Source organism: Urocitellus parryii, chromosome 8 (genome assembly GCF_045843805.1).
Source record: "Urocitellus parryii isolate mUroPar1 chromosome 8, mUroPar1.hap1, whole genome shotgun sequence".
In the NCBI taxonomy this organism is placed as follows: Eukaryota; Metazoa; Chordata; class Mammalia; order Rodentia; family Sciuridae; genus Urocitellus; species Urocitellus parryii.
Genome location: NC_135538.1, coordinates 17,536,072 through 17,554,373, shown reverse-complemented (window position 1 = coordinate 17,554,373; position 18,302 = coordinate 17,536,072). Strand labels below are relative to the sequence as shown.

The following is an 18,302-nucleotide window of genomic DNA, read 5'->3' as shown; positions in this document are numbered from 1 at the left end:
GTCTTCCCTCCGCCCTCCTCTCAATGTCTGGATAACTCCACTCCAGAGCCTCACTGGGTCTCACCTTGACCTGGGGCTTCCAAGACTACCAGGCACTAGGCTTCCTATGCCACTCTCCTCCATCCCCCCCAAGTGCCCAGGAGGCTTCTCGAGGCCTGTTTTAGAAAGGAGAGAAGGTGAGAAACATGTTCAAGGCCACCCACTTGCCAAGGGCCACAAAGGGGATCAGAACCCACATCTGTTTCGCTGCAGACTCCTGGCTCCTCATCCTGGTCTGGCCTCTCGTCATCTCAGCAGCCTGTGCCCCCTACCTTCAAACATTACCACGTCCCCAGTTTTTACGTGGGACCGCTGTTCTTGCCTTGCTCTTTCCACAGCACCCAAAAGAGCAGTTTGTAAGAATAAAAATCAGCACTGATGATTATTGAATTTTAGTCAATAATAAAATAGAAGACGGCAGAAGTAATAAGCACTACCAAACTCCAGCTGTTGATTCTGTGCACACAGTTTTAGAAACAACAGCACTGTAGGGTGAATATCATTATGTCAAGTCACTCATGGAGGAATCCTTGGACCCCTAGAAGTAACATGATTTGCTGGAAGATTTGGAAATGAAACCGGGGTGTTCTGTCTCAGGAGACCCAGGACTGATCCTCTTCCTTTGACCCCACTCTTACTGGGACATTCTCATTTTCTTATTTCTCCTGACAATTTTAAGTCACTCTGGGTGAAGAAAATCCTTGTCAACATAGAGTAAGGTGGGGGGCAAACCCACAAATTTCCCAATTCTCCCCTGCCGTCCTGTCTGTGAAATGGGGTCATGCCTATAAGCCCTCAGTACAGTACCTGGGAATGGTGGGCATTTGGTACATTCTCACCTTTGGAAGCACAGCACTGGAAAAGTCCCTGCCACAGTTTGGTTTGCGGAACATGTGGTCCCTGAGCTGGCTGTGGGAAAGGGAGTTCATAAACCAAAGAGCACGTGGAAGAAGCAGTTTTCATTTCTAGGGGTCCAAGGCAGTATAGGGAAGTATATAGGCCATATAGGGAAGCTGTGGCGAACCCTAACAGGAGGAAGAAGAGGAAGTTCCATGAAGGATGGGAGGAGACAGTTCTGGGGCAGAAGACTTGGGGGAGCACAGGGTTGATGCAATTCTTGCCAAAGAGTGAGGCCAGCCAGCCAGGGAAGACAGGCAGGCCAGGCCCAGGAGAGGGGGAGGGAGTGCTGGCAGTCTGCTCCAGAACCTGGGATCTCTGCAAGGTAAACCGTGACCTTCCACTCGGGAGCTGTGGATTCCAGTGTCCTCTCTTTTTCTTAGTTTAGGCAGCCTCTGGACCCCCTCCCTATCTAACCTTCTGTTTTCCAAGGAGAGGTGGTCATTAGTACTCATTGTGTTCTGCAGTGTCCCACAAAGAGATGGGCCCATGCATAATACATAAAGTCCCACACAATGAGAGCGGCTGCTAGCTGGAACTGTGCGCTGGGAATAAATGCCTGACCGACTGAATGGATTCAGCCCTGGAAAGATAGACACAGACTCGCAGCTCACGTCACGGAGACTTTATATGGGGTTTTCAGTCCTGTGTTGTTTAGACGATGCTCTGTGTAAGTTACAGCATGTGCCTGGTGCTCCCCAGAGACCCCTGAGAAAATTAAACGGTCATTTTGGGACACAGTCCCCAGGCTCAGACTTCTAGAATGCCAGAGAACTCAGCTGCCCTGAAACAATCATCGAAGCAATTTGGGGAGACAGTTTTAGAAGCCTCAGTGACGGGGAGACATCCTACATTTTACTCCTTGTGGTTAAAATAGAAAAAGGAGTGAGGAGAGAGAAAGTGACAGCTCTGGGAAAAAACCAAAATCATAAGTTTTAATTCAGTAATTTCCAAAATAGCCCCTGGAAGGTGTCTATTTTCAATTGAGACCACTCCCTTCAGGAAAGGATTGGAAGAATATCTGCAAAAAAAAAAAAAAAAAAAGATCCTTTTTTAAGTTCAGTCACTCTTAAGGGCTAGTCCTTGTCCTGGATTTGCTCAGATTCTCGCGTTCTTTCTTTCTTTCTCTGGAATTCCATAGACAGCAATTAAGGAACTGGAGGCCAGCAGGAGGTCAGAGAGCCTTCCTCAGTGAAAACAGGGATTGTTGGCCATGCACAACACTCCCTTTTTTCCTTGTGGTGAATAGGAGATTTGCTTAGAGCTGATGACTTATGCCTTTCTTACAACTTATGCAGTTAGCAAGCGACTGGGGAATCGGGCAGCAGGCAGAGAGGCTAATTGAATCCAGTGTCTTAACTTTCTTCTTCTTCGGATGTTGGGCTGTGACGGTGGAGGCTGCCTGATCATGTAACTGCAGAGAACATGTTCGAGGAGCACCCGATCCTGACTTTGAGATTACAGACTTAAAGGATCCTAGAGGGAGCCGGTCTCCAAGTGGGGAGGGGGCGGGGGTGCCGGACCTTTTAGAAACTGCCCCTCACACGCCTGCTAAATGCCGAAGCCGGTAAGTCGCCGAATGCCTCTCAGGAGAAAGGCAAACTTTTTCTCTTTGCATCAAGAAAAAGCTTTTTGATTGTTCCCCTGATGTGTCTTTCTTTTCTCCTTAAATCCCTCTCCATTTGTCCTTCTCTGCTTACTTTGCTGCCTGTAACCCGGAGCGTTCTTGCCCTGCAGTCTTCCCCCCATGGCCGTGAATGGCTTTTGGAGGAGAATAGTAAATATTATTTTGAGAATGGGAGAGAAACAGCAGGCACAGATAGGAGCTCATTTGTGAGCTGTGCTGGCTTTTCGTGTGGCAGACTTGAATTCAGACAGCGCTGTACATTGTTATTTTCATCAGTTTACAACTGATGGGTTTTCTTCTCTTAACTTTAATGCCAAGACAATATGCACATAGGAAGATGAAGGGTCTATGTCTGATGGATGCTAGTTTAAAAAGAAACCGTTGTGTCTTACAAGCAAGTGTATTTGCAATTTGAAAATTATTCTCAGAAATGCTTATTTATCTTACGGTGTTATGAGGCACTAGGGGAGATAAGTTGACTTAGCCTGGGTGTTAATTGTGACAGCGTATTGCGGGTTTGGAGCAGGGGAGGCAAGCTGAGCGAATGAGTCTGGAAAGGGCAGGGTTTATAATCCTGTGCTCAGCATGGTCTCAAGTGGTCCCTGGAAGGATCTAGTAGTTCCTAGCAAGTCTGGTTTAACATTGATTTCTCCTGTGCCGTGTGGCTTTGTGGAAGCATTTATTCCACAATCATAGTTTCGAGAAGCGTTTGTCGTAGGGTCCAGTGAAGTATGTTTCAGCAGCAGTGACAGGCTTCCTCTCAGCAGTAAATCTTCCCTAGTTACAGATGTGATTAATTTTGTTTCCCTTTTCTGATCATCCTGCATGTAGCTGTGTTATAAAAGTTCTCCACGCTGGCTCCATGGCTTTCCCATTAGAACATCGCAGATGTGTCAAGGATGCACTTGTTCCAAAAGAAGCTGGGGAGGAAGGAGGCTCCACCCTCCTTCTCAAGCCAAATGGCCCCAAAGGTTCCCCATTCAGAGTCCTGGCAGCCAAATGGTGTACTATCTCTTTAAAGCAGCTATAGTTTGGTGCCTTGGCTTGGTCAATTTGTTATGGTTAAAAACTGTGGAGCCAGCTGTCTGCAATCTGATGTAATGTTGCTATGGAAACCAGAAATGAAACACTTAAGCATTCACCACAGAATTACTACATATAGCATTAGCCAAAGTAATTAAAAGTTGAGCCATATGGGCTTTCTGGTGGAAAAATCTGCAGTAGAGAGGCTAGAAATCAAATGTTTCTATTTACAATACTGTGAAGCCACTTTTATCCCACATCCTTTCAGTGGAATAAGATGCCTTTTTCTCTTGAAGGTTTGGGGTGGGGAGGTATATAGACTGCTGAGTCCACGCTCTTGTTTATTGGTGATAAAATTAAAATTTCTTTTAGTAAACTTTAGTAAACTCTGACTCAGGGAAAGGAGATACTACCATCTCATGGTTGAATATGTGTGAATATTTTTTCACTTTGGTTTATTTAAAATCTGTTGTTCCTATCCTGTTCCTTAGAATCATTTATCTTATATACGTGCAGATTTCCTTTATCTTTCACAAAGTTTCTTCAGGTGGGAATATTTATTTTTAATATTTATTTATAACATTTTAATTTAAAGTTTATATACATATATATTTATTTTGTGTTTCTTAATTTAAAACATTCTGAAACTCCTATCCTGGGTAGTATATTTCCTAAATAAAAAAAAAATGTATGTATGATAGCTATTTTCAGCAGCTGAGAAGTGGCACATGGTTATTTGAAAAGAGAAACATTACATGAAGCATTCATGCTTCACTGCCCAGTTTAGGAGAAATGCAGCTTTTTATAAAATCTTTATGTTAAAATGTGTCACAACATTTTTCCTGAGAATTCAGGAGAATGCGAGTCTCCATCCATCAAAAGCATCCTTGAACTTACAGGCTGACTTAAGAGGAAATTTCTTATTTAAAGAGAAAACATACTATATGTATTTCTTGAATGACTTGAGTTTTATCTTACATTCTTTTTCATATAAATTTTGCTGCATCAATCTTGTCAAGTCCAAAACATGATAATGCAAAGGAAATTGATAGTTGCCATGGTTTGTGATTTCTCAATGGCAAGCACCTCCAAAATTACCACCTTGTTCTTCTTCTTCAGAAAAATAGAAAAGCATCATTTCAATGTTCTAAAGAGCTTACATTTCTCCAAAAGTGGATGGAGCATGTGAAAGCAATTAACTAAGTACCTGGACTATGTTCTTTCTCACCACAGTGGATCTGGGCAGGGGAGAGCTGGGCTTTGTGGCGGGCATTGCCTGGATGTCTGTTGTCCTGGTGGAACTGTTTAGATTTCTCCCTGGAAGGTTCTGTCTAAAGCGTCTCCCCTGCAGATGATTTGTGTCTTTGCAGACTACGGATTTTGTATTACTAATTTCTGTATCCCATTTTTTTTTTCACTTCCTCATATGCCCCATCCATTCATTCATACAAACCACCAACTAAAACAACCAACAGCCAGGTGCAACCTCTGTGTTAGTTACAGATTTGGGGCAGGTAATACAGCTTCCTGTATCTTGATCACGAGCACCCTCTGCTTATTTCATTTTCAACTGATTCCAGTATTTTTAAGGCAAGGGTTGATAACATGTCCTGGGCTTCTCTCGTGGGTATTTTCAGAGACTTTCTGTCATGCACAGTTGCCGCTTCTGCTGGAATTGCTTGGCGTTCAAGCTGCATCACCAGGCACAATGTTGTCACATGTTTCTGCGTAATTCCATGTACCCTGGGCTCTTCAGGTGCCAATTACCCAGAGCAAGGGTTCACCGGGTTCTCATTCCTCTGGTTGACCACTGTGACCCATTTCATCACATATCAATGTTTCAACCAAGTAAAACTGAAATTTAAATATGACAGTATAAATATGTATCTGGTTACATGTATTATTTTAATTTTTTACCTCTTAAGTTTTAGCCTAATGTACCAAGCCTAATTGTCAGCATCCAACATAACCAACCTTCTCAGTTACCTGGGGATCCAGTTTCCAATCTTCTGGGCCAGGTAGCCAGTAGTGAACTTTAATTTTGAAATCTATACATGCTGTTTTATCTAAGAATTTGGAAGAAATTGGGCATAGATGTTGATAAACCTCACAGAAGGGAAGATTGAACAGTACCCTCTCTTAATGACTTGCTGATAGGTTTATGATAATTAATCATTAGTGGTCAGGAGGGAGAAAGTACCGTGACGCTATGCTGTGAGCTCCAGGGACAGACCAAGGCCAGGAAAGTGGTGGTGTTTATCCCATAGAGAGGGCCAGAGTGCTAAGAAAATATTTGTGCTCTTAACAGCCTGCACTGTTGTTATGCCTCAGTCATTAATGGAATCTTCCCTAACAAGAGTTAGCTGTCCCCTGCTAACTCCTGCTTCCCTATCTCATCGTCTATAAAATTGGGATTCATGAGAGCTTTTCTTAGGCTAAAAGTCCCCTCATTCACATTGCATTCAGATATGTGGTTTGTTTTTGTTTTGTTTTTCGGTTTGAGTCATTTCGACCATTTGGTGAACCAGGTTTGAGGACGTGGAGGGAAGGCTGCTGTCAGGATGTGCAGGATTAGCTGGATGCTCGCTGGTCTCCAGGGTGTGCTGAGGCTGAGCTCCCTGCACAGCCCAAGCACTGGCTCATGCAGCACACTGTTAGTGGGAAACTTCTTTGGCTTTTCCTCATTTTGAATAGATACAGCAGAGGAAGCTGCATATTGAATGTTGGAGCGGACTTGGAAATGAAACCCTCATTTTGTTCACAAGGAAAGGATTGTTTTTAGCCTGGGTCACTGCTGCAGAGAGAGAATTCTCATTCTCTCTCTCTCTCTCTCTCTCTCTCTCTCTCTCTCTCTCTCTCTCTCTCTCTCTCTCTCTCTCTGTAATGTTTGATACTTGAGGGAAAACAGCTGGGCCAGAACATACTTGGATCTCTGCAAGGCGGGATGGGATGCTGGGGAATATGGACTGGACTCTATGGCGGAAAAGGTCAGCTCTTTCCCTTGCTTCCCTTGGAGGAATGCAGGCTGTCCTCATCCTCGACTTGTGAGCCCCCCAAAGGAGCCGGGAGGCGGAAGGAATGGCTGTGATGTGGCATCCGTCCTGACAAATCGGACAGGAGGAGGTTCTGCACTGCTTCCCTTTCCTGCCTGCTGTTTTTGATTTTCGGGGGAGGACTGGAAAAAGTCAACAGAATTTTGGTTTGGAGAAGTAGTTGATGACCACGTTCAACAGCAAGTCCTGATGGGCCAGACAGAGGAGAGCCTGGCCCAAACCGCAGCAGTGTAACTGGAATTATAGGGCCAGCTCAGAGAGAGTCCTGCCGGAGAGGTCCTGTCTCTTTTAGAGACAGGGAACTAGTCTGATGAGATAAATGTCCTGTGTGCCATTCAAGGGCAAGGGTGTGTGTGTGCTTCATGCCCAGGACTTAATTCTACTTCAAATTAGACCTTAAGATGGTACGTGCTGCTGTGTAAACCTATCAGGCAAATCTGTTGGTACCCCAAGTTTGGCTGCAGAACTGCCCAGGTGCTGGCTAATAGGAAGGCCAGCTATACCCAGATGCAAGAGCAAGGCTCTGGAGCAATTATCTGATTAATTTTTCCTCTGTTTCTTTGCCAGTCAAGAGAACAATCGGATGATGAGACCGAGGAGTCGGTGAAGTTTAAGAGGTTACACAAGCTGGTCAACTCCACTCGCAGAGTCAGAAAGAAACTAATTAGGGTGGAAGATATGAAAAAGCCCAGCACTGAAGGTAAAAAAGCCAACTCCACCCTGGTTATTCCGAAAGAAGTCACTTGGGGTCAGTTTTTCAGTAGAAACAGTATGATTTCAAGTGGAAAATGGATTGAGCTCTGGCCCAAGGCTGACGGAATCAAGTCTGCTCATTAGCAGGGGGATGCTTTCCCTGTTGTGGAAGGGAGGAGCCCTGAGCCCTGGGTTGAGTATTTCAGGGGCTCAGTAATTTAAATGTGACAAACATGGGAAATGGCATTATGTGACAGTGAAATTCTCTCAAGTGTGGTATAGCTTTAATTACGAGTCTGTACCATTTTATATAAACCTTGCAACTTCTTAGCATAAGCCTCTACTTCCAAAAAGGTTTGTAGTTCTTGCTCAGTGATTTTAGTCCAGATATGATAGATAGTACATCTGTGTTGAACAAACATCTAACCATCAAGGCACTTAATATCCCTTTGAATCTCTGAGGGGTGATTTGTACTCTGGTAAACAATCTCAAGTCTCAATTGAAATAGGGTTTTAAGGACCTTCAGTTCTGAGGGGATCTTTAAGAGCAGTATTACAGACTGCTAAGATGAAGCAGTAATGTCGAGAGAGAGCCCAGCTGGGCTTTACTGTCCTGAACAGTTAACCTTTGAATTGCAATTATGACAGTTTAAATCTCAGCCTTATTCATCTCCCTTTTTAGTAATATGCATTTGCAGCATCTTGTAAAATTCTCCCCAAAAAGAACAAATAAAAGAATTTCTTGTTTGAAAATGATAGTAAACAAACAAACAAAAAAGCCTACATCACTTGTTAAAATGTCACATCTACATGATGAGGAATTTCAAAATTTTAACATGTAGGTTTCAAAAGTATGATCGTAGAGGCCTTCTTGTTCTGTGTAAATAAAATCAAGGCATGTAGGGAACTGTATTTCCCTTTATTTGCAGAGATAAGAGTTTGTTATTACTGATGCTTTTTAATTTTGTTTGTTATTATTTGTTGGTTTAAATCATCTAAAATAGTACTGAGGAGGAGGGGGATCCTGTGGAAGAATGGAGGTTAGAAGGAGAAGAGGGGAGCCAGTGAGAGAGCCATCAGCTTCATGGCTGGTTTTATAAACTTGGAGTTGTCTTTGATTCCAGGGTTGCATCTGGGTGTCTTTTTTGCACAGTAATTCTGTTTACATTTGAGGAAAATGTTGAGTTTTGAATGTGTCAATCCTGCCTGTCAGCTCTGGTTCCCATAGGGTGGGACACACCCTGATTTCCTGCTTGTTACTGTTGGGATAACCATATGGAGTTTCCAAGTGTAATTCTGAGGGCACATTTTAAAACAAGCTTCATGCACACTTGCCAAAGTCAAATTTCAGCTATAACAAATTGGTGGGGCTTTATCCATAAATAAAATGGATGAAGTACCCAACACTGGGCCTGCCACCCTAGAGGCCCTTCGTGTGTAACAGTCAAGTGTCTTGGGGCAGCCTTCACACTAGAGTATCATTTTAAACATACAGAGATGCCTTGCTTTGTATATTTATGCCAGAATAAATCAATTCAGCTATCTCTGAGCAGCCTCATTGAAAAAAAAAGGGAAAATAACATCCAAAGATTTGTAACTAGAGGGTAAAAAGTAATCACTGCACGGACCGCTGGGTATGAACGAGGCTTCACAGATGGAAGATAGACTGGATGAGCTTAAGTTGTAAGTCCCACGGCTTGTCCATATCACCCAGAGAGGCCCCAGGTGTGTGTGGCACTCAGGGTGTCTGCTTTGGGCTGTCCCCAACCCCCTGCTGCTCTGGAACTCCCTCTAGCACTGGCATGATGGAACTCTCTGAGGCCTCTTTGGCCAAAGAATTTAGGACCCATGTTCCTTATAACCCCTCTTCTTCAAAACCTTTGGACTCAGAGAGCTGATCCTGTCACTGTTTCCCTGCATGCCTAAGTTGTCTGAATAATAATTGTCCTTCACCAAGAGCATTCTCTGTGCCCAGCACTTTCCATTTTATGTTGTCTTTTAATATGTCATCTTTAGAATACCCACCAAAGGCAGGTACATGTGCCATCCTCATTTGACAAATAAGGAAACTGAGACACAAAAAGGCTAAGTAATTTACTCAAGGTCAGCCAGACAGCAAAAGGTCCCGAATTGAGTCCAGGCAGCCTGACTCCTCAGTGTCTCCACTCAAAAGCCAGAACAGTTAACAGCTCTTCACTCAGTTTCCCCCGCCTAACTTGAGTGTCGAGTCCATATCCTGGCATGCCTGGCCTTGGACAGTATTTAACACAGGCCACAGTGGCTACTGTCATCTGCCCATTTCTGTGTCTTGTCCATAGAACCGACATTCCTCCTGTCCAGCTTCAAAAGTAGCTTCATGTGTCTCTTTTCTTTAAATGTTATCCTCACAACATCCGTGTTGGGGATATTATGTAAAGATAGGTAGGCACTATTACACAAAAGTAATCATCCAAGGTCATAGAGCTGGTGAGTGGCAGAACTGGAGCCAGAATCCAGAGCACAAAGCTGTGTCCTTGGTGTTAAGTTACCCCATATCCTCCTGTCAAAATCTCCTTTCCAGGGCTGGGGTTGTGGCTCCACGGTAGCGCGCTCACCTAGCACATGCGAGGCACTGGGTTCGATCCTCAGCACCACATAAAAATAAATTAATAAAATAAAGGTATTGTGTCCAACTAAAAAAAAAAAAATCTCCTTTCCATATTCACTCGAGTGTCATTCTGCCAAGAAGACACTTGTACCTTTAAGTCAGAGCAGGATAGAGAAATAATGCTCTAACTCCAAGGAGTCCAAGTCAAGGCTGGGAGTTCAGGCTGCCCAGAGTCTGCACTGCACATGGCCTTCACTCAGCGCAAGCACAGGACGCAGCTCTTCAGAGGATTTGCCACATTTCCTCCCAAGTTCTTACCAGGCTCCAACTCTCCAAAACCCAAAACACAGAGCCACACATGTCATGTGTGCTCCAGCTGGTACCAGACTCAACTGTGACACACAAGTATTGGAATCTCTGATGACAACCTTAAACCCAGTCCAGAACATGTTCAGACCACTGCTGAGTGACAGGTCCTTCAAAAATCCAGGTTAGACCAACCTGGTCTCCCCCAATCTCCTGTAGGTTGCTGAGAGCTTCTGCATATCCTGAGACACCTGGGCTTTACCAAAACTACACCCAGGCGTGGGTTCTTTAAAACAGTTCTCTGTTGCGCTGTCTCTGTCACCAGGCTGTGCCTGCAGACCTGGCTCAGATGTTTCTTTAAGTTTCCCTAAAAGATCCCTGAACAACTCTTCAGTGAACTTTGTGCTGGACATAGTTTAGTCTCCTTCCCCGCTTCCCTCCCTTCTCTACCACCATCTCCTGGATGTGAACACAAAGTCCATTTTGGGTAAGATTGAATAGCAGTTTTTTTTTTCTTCCTTGTATGTTTGTAACAATAATTACCATCAATTGGGAAAAGTAGCAGTTTTTAGAATTTGAAAGGACTGGTACCATTCTGATCACACACACACACCTCTCTCTCTCTCTCTCTCTCTCTCTCTCTCTCTCTCTCTCTCTCTCTCTCTCTCTCTGTCTCGGAGCATTCCTGTCCCTTTTTCTCTTGACATTTAACTAGGCACTAGCACCCTCATCCCAGCTGGCATATTTAATGCTGTCCTTCTGTTCCAAGGAACTTCGTATTTTTTCCTGTTCACTATTCAGCTGGCAGAAAGCTGCAAAGTTCCAGCATTTCCTTATAATTCGAGGGACACAGCCAGTTGGGATCGCTACACCCACAGCTTGACCTACTTCTTTCCTCACATCTGTTCACATAACACATGCAGAAAAGAACTCGGCTTTCCTGCCAGCAAGTCCAAGCCTTTCCACTGGGCTCCAGAGGGCTTGGCTTGCTACCTGGCTCCAGCGAGGGCTTCATGGGCTGGAATCCTTTAGACAAAGTGGAACACTCGCTAGAGCTGCCTGCGTGTCAGGGCCCTTAAATGCCCCTGCTTCAGCAGGGTCTGAGTGGATGGGAATATCTGGCTGGGATCACCCAGTTCCCTAACTTTTTGTGTTCTGCCAGTCAGCTGAAGACCATTTTTCAACCACATTTGCAAGATATAACCCTTGATGGTGTTTCCCCACCCCAAATTTCTTGGAGATTTAATCACTTAAATGGCAATATGTACCAATAAAAGAAAAAAAAAATCACTGTCAGCCACCTGGCATTCATGAGGCTCCAACTATAAAAAGCCATCAGAGCCAACCCAAAGGAGGGCCTTTCAGAAGGGGGAAAGCTGATTCCCACCTTCTGAGTGTTGCCCTTAAGCTGGGGAGGTGATTGTCTAGAGATGGGAAAGTGTGTCATGATAATGATTGGCTTGGATTTTGCAAACGGCATTTTTAGTAGATCCGTGAAGATGTTTGGTCTACAGAACTTCTTAGAGAAGGAGAAGCAAACACATCCCCACCTTTAACAGTAGGCTCCTATGAAACCACACGTTTGCATGGTGTGATCATTTTTCTTTGTTATATGCATATTTAAAGTGTGTGTGTGGGGGGGGGTGTTTATGAAGAGTCATGGTATGGGCAGGGAGAGCTGTGATCACTGTGGATCACCGTGGACCTAGCTTGTGGGAGGGAGGGAGGGAGGTGAAGGAAAGCTCCCTCGTGGGGGAAAGCAGAGGCTTGGTCTCAGGGGCTGTGCTGGTTTCCCTCCAGGTGGGGAGGAGCATGCGCTGGAGAGCTCCCCGGTCCTGGATGAAAGGTCCGCCCTGTACTCTGGAGTGCACAAGAAGCCTTTTTTCTTCGATGGCTCTCCGGAGAAGCCTCCTGAAGATGACTCCGACTCTATCACCACGTCCCCGTCGTCCAGCAGCCTGGACACCTGGGGAGCTGGCCGGAAGCTGGTCAAAACCTTCAGCAAAGGAGAGAGTCGGGGCCTGATTAAGCCCCCCAAGAAGATGGGGACGTTCTTCTCCTATCCCGAGGAAGAAAAAGCCCAGAAAGTGTCGCGCTCCCTCACCGAGGGCGAGATGAAGAAGGGCCTGGGGTCCCTGAGCCACGGGGTAAGTACGGACGGTGTTTTCTTCTATGACAGCCACCGCCGCCGCCACCACTTCCTGGTGTCCCTAGAGGAGGTTCAGAGTGTCCGCAGGCAGATCCGCTTGAAGAAGACGGATACTAATTATTCCTGTTCCAGAGCTTTTCTCTGCCAGCGTCCCTCCCGAAAAGGCGTGAACGGCACCACCTGCGACCTGCAGCTGCCCCGGCCCAAGCCCAAAGGGGGCGGCGGCTGCGGCTTCCCCGGCAGAAGGGTGCGCGCGCGCGCCTCGGTCAGCGAGTTCAATGTCACCTACGTGGTGGAGCGGAGTCTGTACAGCCACCTGAACCTGACCCAGCTAGTGCGGCCCGCCTCAGACAGGACCCTGAGCAAGGCCGAGAAGCAGGACCTGAGGCGGTGCTTGCTGGAGGAGGAGGAGGCCAAGCGCAAGTGGGCAGCCACAGTGGACCGCTGTACTAAGAGGGTTCTCTTGAGAATCCACCAGAAGTCTGTGAGTCTCCACGACGGTCGTGAGGACGGCCTTGTCATTTCCGTGAGGTGCAGTCAGGCAGTATGGCCTCTCTTTTTCTGGAGACTGGCTTCTTCCCTTCTCTTCCCCTCATTCCTTCAGGGTCCATCACTCCATCACCTCCAGTTCCTAAATGGCTCTCGGTCCCTCGTGGCTTTCTTCTCCCTTTCCATTTCTCCTGTGGCCCAAGGGAAGCTGTTGGATGTTTAATTAAAATGCAGTCCTGAGGCTGATGCCCAGAAGGGCATGCAGGGTACAGGGGTGGGGCCTGGCGGCCTTGTAGGAGTGGCCTTCCTGATCCCCAGCCATCACGTCACTTGACCTCAAAGAAACTGATTCAAAACACAAGGACAGTTGGCCCTCGGAAAGGCAGGCTGACGCTTTCAGTTCATGAAAACAATAGGCACGGGCTCCTGGAAATTTTGCCATCAACACAGCCCACCATTGGTGATTGGAAACCGTTATGAAGCCCATCTCTCTTATTTGTAGGGTGGTGAGTTCTGAAATCCAACAGGGGAAAAAATGAATTTGAGCACTTTTGCTTTACTCAAGTCGATTTAGCATTCTTATCTTGTTAAACAGAGGAACTGAAGGCTTTTGGTAAAGCCTTCTAATGCCACATGGACTCTTCCATACATAATGAGGAATCAAGTCCAAATAATAAAATGTTTTTTCAAGTTTAATACTGAAAGGTCAGAGAGACCTAGTACAATTTATTTTCTGGGCATGAATTATTTTGAACTTCAAAATATAGATATTTTTTTCCCTGGAATTACCACCTCACTTTGAGCTTGCACAATGGCCCATGTGAAATGGCACGGAGGGAGGAGGAACTGGCACCGCTGTCCTCTGGCACCTTGCTTAATCCACCCGGGCTGTTGGCTCCGGGCCCCTTTGAAAGGTCTGAAAGAACCTTTACAGCAGGATATGCTTCGATGGTGGCTTTTCCCAGGGTTCCTTCACATTCATGAATAGGACGTTCTTCCCCAGACGATTACTGTAATTTAAATTCATTCAGTCAAGTTCTGCTTTTGTGAAAATGAAGACTGATTGGTCAATGCCATCCTTAAAATGACCTTCTCTGTTCTGAAAGGATCTTGGATCCTTCCTCACCCTTGGGTTTTCCAACTCTTCTCACATGCATTGACTTTCTTCCTAGATCTTATTTTCTATCTTTTCACATTTGTATGCTTCTTGCAACACTTTTAATACTATTAGTCTTGTAGCAAAAGCTTTTCTTCTGGCTCTTTCTCCATCATGGCAACAGTTTTTGTTGGTTTTGTTTTGAAATAACAGAATTGTCTTTTGTCACTCATTCAGCCTCTGGTCTTCTCTGACCCACAGATCTTTTATAAAATTCCTTTATGTGTGTATGTGTGTGTGTGTGATTACTCTATATATACTTATATAAAACCTCAAAGGAACAAAGCCACTTATTAATTGATGACTCATCTCTTGTGAGTTTAAATTATATAGTACTGAGAATTTATCCAGTTTGAGCAGCTTGAGTTGCTCATGAGCCTCTCATTTATTGCCAGATTAATAATAGAACTTGATCAGGTCTGTCTCTCAAGAAGTTATATTTCTGAGATTTGTGTTAATTAACATTGTGGGCCAACGATCAATTTTCACTGACTTTGAGGATGAACATCGGGGCTAGCTTGTCTCTGAGCATCCCCCACCAAGATGGTGCTGTGTAATCTTTGTCCCAATTATCAGTCTGAGCTGGGTATTTTTAAAATGTTATGAACTTGAGAAACTACTGGATCATTTTAATGCAGAGAATGTAAGAGAGAATATGTGTTTTCACTATAGAAGGTGTTTTTTTTTTTTTCTTTTTCCTGCAGGAGATGGAACCCAGAGCCTTGTGCATGCTAGGCAGGCGCTATGTCATTGGGCTACACCCCCAGCCTTGGGGCTTTGTTTTTGTAAAGGATCATTCTTATTTCTTTTCTTCTTTCATTTGAAATGTTCTCTTCCATTCTCCTTGCCATATACTTCCTTCATTTTTTCCAGAGTGCACAGTTTCCTTTAATCTTTAGCCTTGATCTTTTTTGCCTTTCAAAAATGCCATATATGCTTGATGAAACCTCAGGGAAATGGTAACGCTTTGTATTCACTGGAAATGGTCATGTGTCTTCCTTTTTATTTGGTCATTCAGTTTTTGTTTGGAAGAATAGACATGCATGACATTTGGGAATTTTATCCATTTTAAATTCAGCCTCCAAAACATGTTTTCAACTGCATGACCATCCCATTGACTAGCTCTCCTCATCCCAAGCATCTATCTAAAATGTTTTATAATTATCTATATTAGAGATTATAAGCCAAACAAAATCACTTAAATTTATTTAGATGGCCAAAGTCAAAGATGGTTTTATTTTTCTTCTTGTATTCTCTTTACAATTCATTTTCTCTTTTGAAGGGGGCTGCTTCAAGGACTACTTGATCTTATTAGAAGAAGTTGGAGATTCATTCAAGCAATGTTTATTGTTATATTTTTGTCAGTTCTCCATTGATAAGAGCAGCAGTGTTTCAGATATCTCAGCGTATCACTGGGAGGAATTTTAGTTGGTGGGGAAGCAAACCAGCCCATTCTTTCAGCTTTTTATTTTAGGCATAAATGCATACAACGGGTGTATAGAAAACATAAATGAGCTTCTAATTTATTGCAGTCATCGTTTCCACATGAATTCTTTGTCCGTTATTTCATATGCATCAGAAATAACGTGCTGGGCTCCAGAGTTGCAGGCAATGTCATTTAGAGCAGGGACGTGCAAAAGCCATAAAGTAATCAGGCATCTGGGCGCCATACTGTGTCTGTGAAACCCTGAGTCACAGGAAAGGAACTGAGTAAAGTCGCTGCCTTTGCAAAAATGAGAAAACTGATGTGGCATTATAAACCAGAAAGGAAAGTTAATGTTAAAAAATTTGCTTTGAGAAATGATCATCGTGCTACTTCCCAGTTGGATGATTTGGTGGCTGTCTTTGCACAGAGAGTTCTTTCTCCTTTTTTTGAACTACACAGAAGTCTAGTTGAGTGAAAAGGAAATCAGTTGACTAATATTTAACAAAATTAAATTTACATCACTGGAAAGCAAGTTGGTAGTAGATTTTTTTTTTTTATCAGCAATGATTCTGCTGAAGAAAAACTGTTCTGTGGCAACCTGAATGTTAGTTATCCTCAAATGCCTTGCTCTTTCTACCCTGCCTTATGCCACAACAGCTACCTCTCTTGTTGTGACCTGTTCCTGGCATGCTCTGGTGTTCCAATTGAGCTCTCAGATTGTAAGGCCCAGAATGGAGCTCCAGCCCTTCATTTGCATATTTATGATATTGCTATGATTTATGATTTATGTATGATTTATGATATGATATTGACAAAGCCAGAACTTCAGCATCATAGTAGTCAGGAAAGGCTACCAAGTGCTCAGCATGGCCATAATGAAGTAACTGGGGACACCAGCATTCATAGAGGGTCTGCTTCATGCCAGGCAGTGTGCTAGGGGTCTTCAAATATGTGATGTAAAGATTATTTCACTAAATGCAGAATTCAAAGCTTGGAGAGTTCTAGTAGTTGACCTGTGGACACATAGCAAGTAAGTGACCAGACCAGAACTTGGGTCTTCCTCTGTGCAATTTCAAAAACCAAGTCATTTTCCTTCCCAGGATGCTTCTGTTTTCTCAGTGTAGTAAATTTTAAATGGCTAAAATATATCTATATTAAATAGGCAATGTTTGTAAGATGCATTGTACTTTCCTGTTCGTTTCTTCCATTTAATAGCTGTTAACTAGAGTTTTCTAAGAAACAGGTAATACAAAATATTGGAGCCCAAATCCACTATTCAGCTTTTATTGTTCACTGATTTTAAAAAAATCATTACTTACAACAAAAATTAGTGTGTTTCGGGATGGGTGTAGCTGGAGTGGTTATTGAATGGCTTTTGCTAGAAAAACAACAGAAATTTGACCTAATTTCTGGAAATACTAAGTCACTGAAATATAAGCCAGTTCCAAGAAGTTTGAAACTAACAAAAAGGATGATAAAGTTTTCACCCTTTTTTATAAAATCAACATTTTTCCTGTTGAAATTAAAGAGTGTGGTCCAAGACACTCACCGAAGTGGGCTTATCTCTCTCTGGGCAAGTGCGCCTCTGCTTCATCCACTGTGAGAAAGGGGCTAGAATTAATTAAGCTGGGCAGTTAGATAGGAAAGTTACCAGCGTTTTTGGCTAGGACAGGGAAGCCTGGATGAGTAATTTTGGCCTGTTTGGACTACCATAAACATAACCCTCTTCCCCTTTTCAGCATTTAAACTTAAAACAAGCCTTTTAGGAAAGCCTGCTCCCAGTAGCCCAGCAAAGACCGGTTTTCCGGGACCACTAAGTGACATGCCTTTATTGTCACTGATGTTCATAGCTGATGTTGAGGGAATTGGAAGGGGAAGTTCTATGTTGAGATCAGGGAATCCTAACAGCACTAAATTTATGGCGAGTTTTTTGTTAAAAAAAAAAATCCAATTATCTTTTGCATGTTTCTGGGATTTAGACTTTGGGTGCAGGCAGGGGGCCAAGGGTGTGTGAAGGGCAAAGTAAGTGGAGTTCTCTTATGACATGAATCATGTGTTTTTTTTTTTTTCTCCTCATCATTTCTTGTTTCCTCTTTTCATCCCGTGCCGTATTTGTGATTCAGAGATGTCCCACAGAAGGCACGTGTGTGGGCTGGTGCTCAGCTGACTTAGCATAACTGGTTTATCCTGCCCTGCCCCCTCCTTTTCACAGAGAACCTGCAGTTTTGGAGGATTTGACCTGACAAATCGTTCTCTGCACGTGGGCAGTAACGCCACTGATCCCATGGTGAGTAGACACCAGAGGAAAGCCGAGGGTTAGATCTCACATGATGTGGTTGATGGGTTTGAGAATGGACCCTGGGTTTTGCTCCGTATCCCAAAGCATGTTTAAAAAGAAGCCCTCCTGCACCCATTTCCAAGACACTGCACTGTCCACACGGAAGAGGGGATGACGCCCCCCTCTGGCCTCCCTGACTTTCCTGAGAGGGGCTCAGTTCCTTAAATGACTTTGCTTCCCGTTTTTCTCAAGTAACAAATCCAGATGAGTCTGGCTTCTGTGGTCCCATCATTTGCACCCCCAAACCTTTTCTTTACACTAGTTGCGGGTGCACAGAACTACAACTACACAAGTAGTGAGACCCAATGGGGCCCGTGACTGTTCTGACAGTAGGTGATGGCATTTCTAATGAGCAGTCTGACTGTGGCTTAGAGCATGGCCCCCCAAGGTCTCGACTTAGCCTAGGTCTTTCTGATGTGGGGTACCCTAGAATGAACCCAGTCTTCTTAGCACCCAAGCAAGCCCAACACCTCAGTCACCAAGGTCACTCCATGAACATGCAGTAGGTCATGGTCTAGG

General features: G+C 44.2%; 1 protein-coding gene across 3 annotated transcripts in view; it reads left to right on the top strand.

Annotated features, from left to right (window-relative positions):
- The window catches only part of Sash1 (SAM and SH3 domain containing 1), a 222,383-nt gene that overhangs the window by 184,224 nt on the left and 19,857 nt on the right, over positions 1 to 18,302 (top strand). For 2 of the 3 annotated variants that reach the window (XM_077801791.1, XM_026401955.2), the window contains exons 9-11: positions 7,207 to 7,339; positions 12,026 to 12,372; positions 17,658 to 17,732. In XM_077801791.1, coding sequence (XP_077657917.1) covers positions 7,207 to 7,339; positions 12,026 to 12,372; positions 17,658 to 17,732 — 555 coding nt within the window. Of the gene's footprint in view, positions 1 to 2,158; positions 2,504 to 7,206; positions 7,340 to 12,025; positions 12,373 to 17,657; positions 17,733 to 18,302 lie in introns of those variants that run through there. The other variant, XM_026401956.2, reaches the window with a different exon arrangement.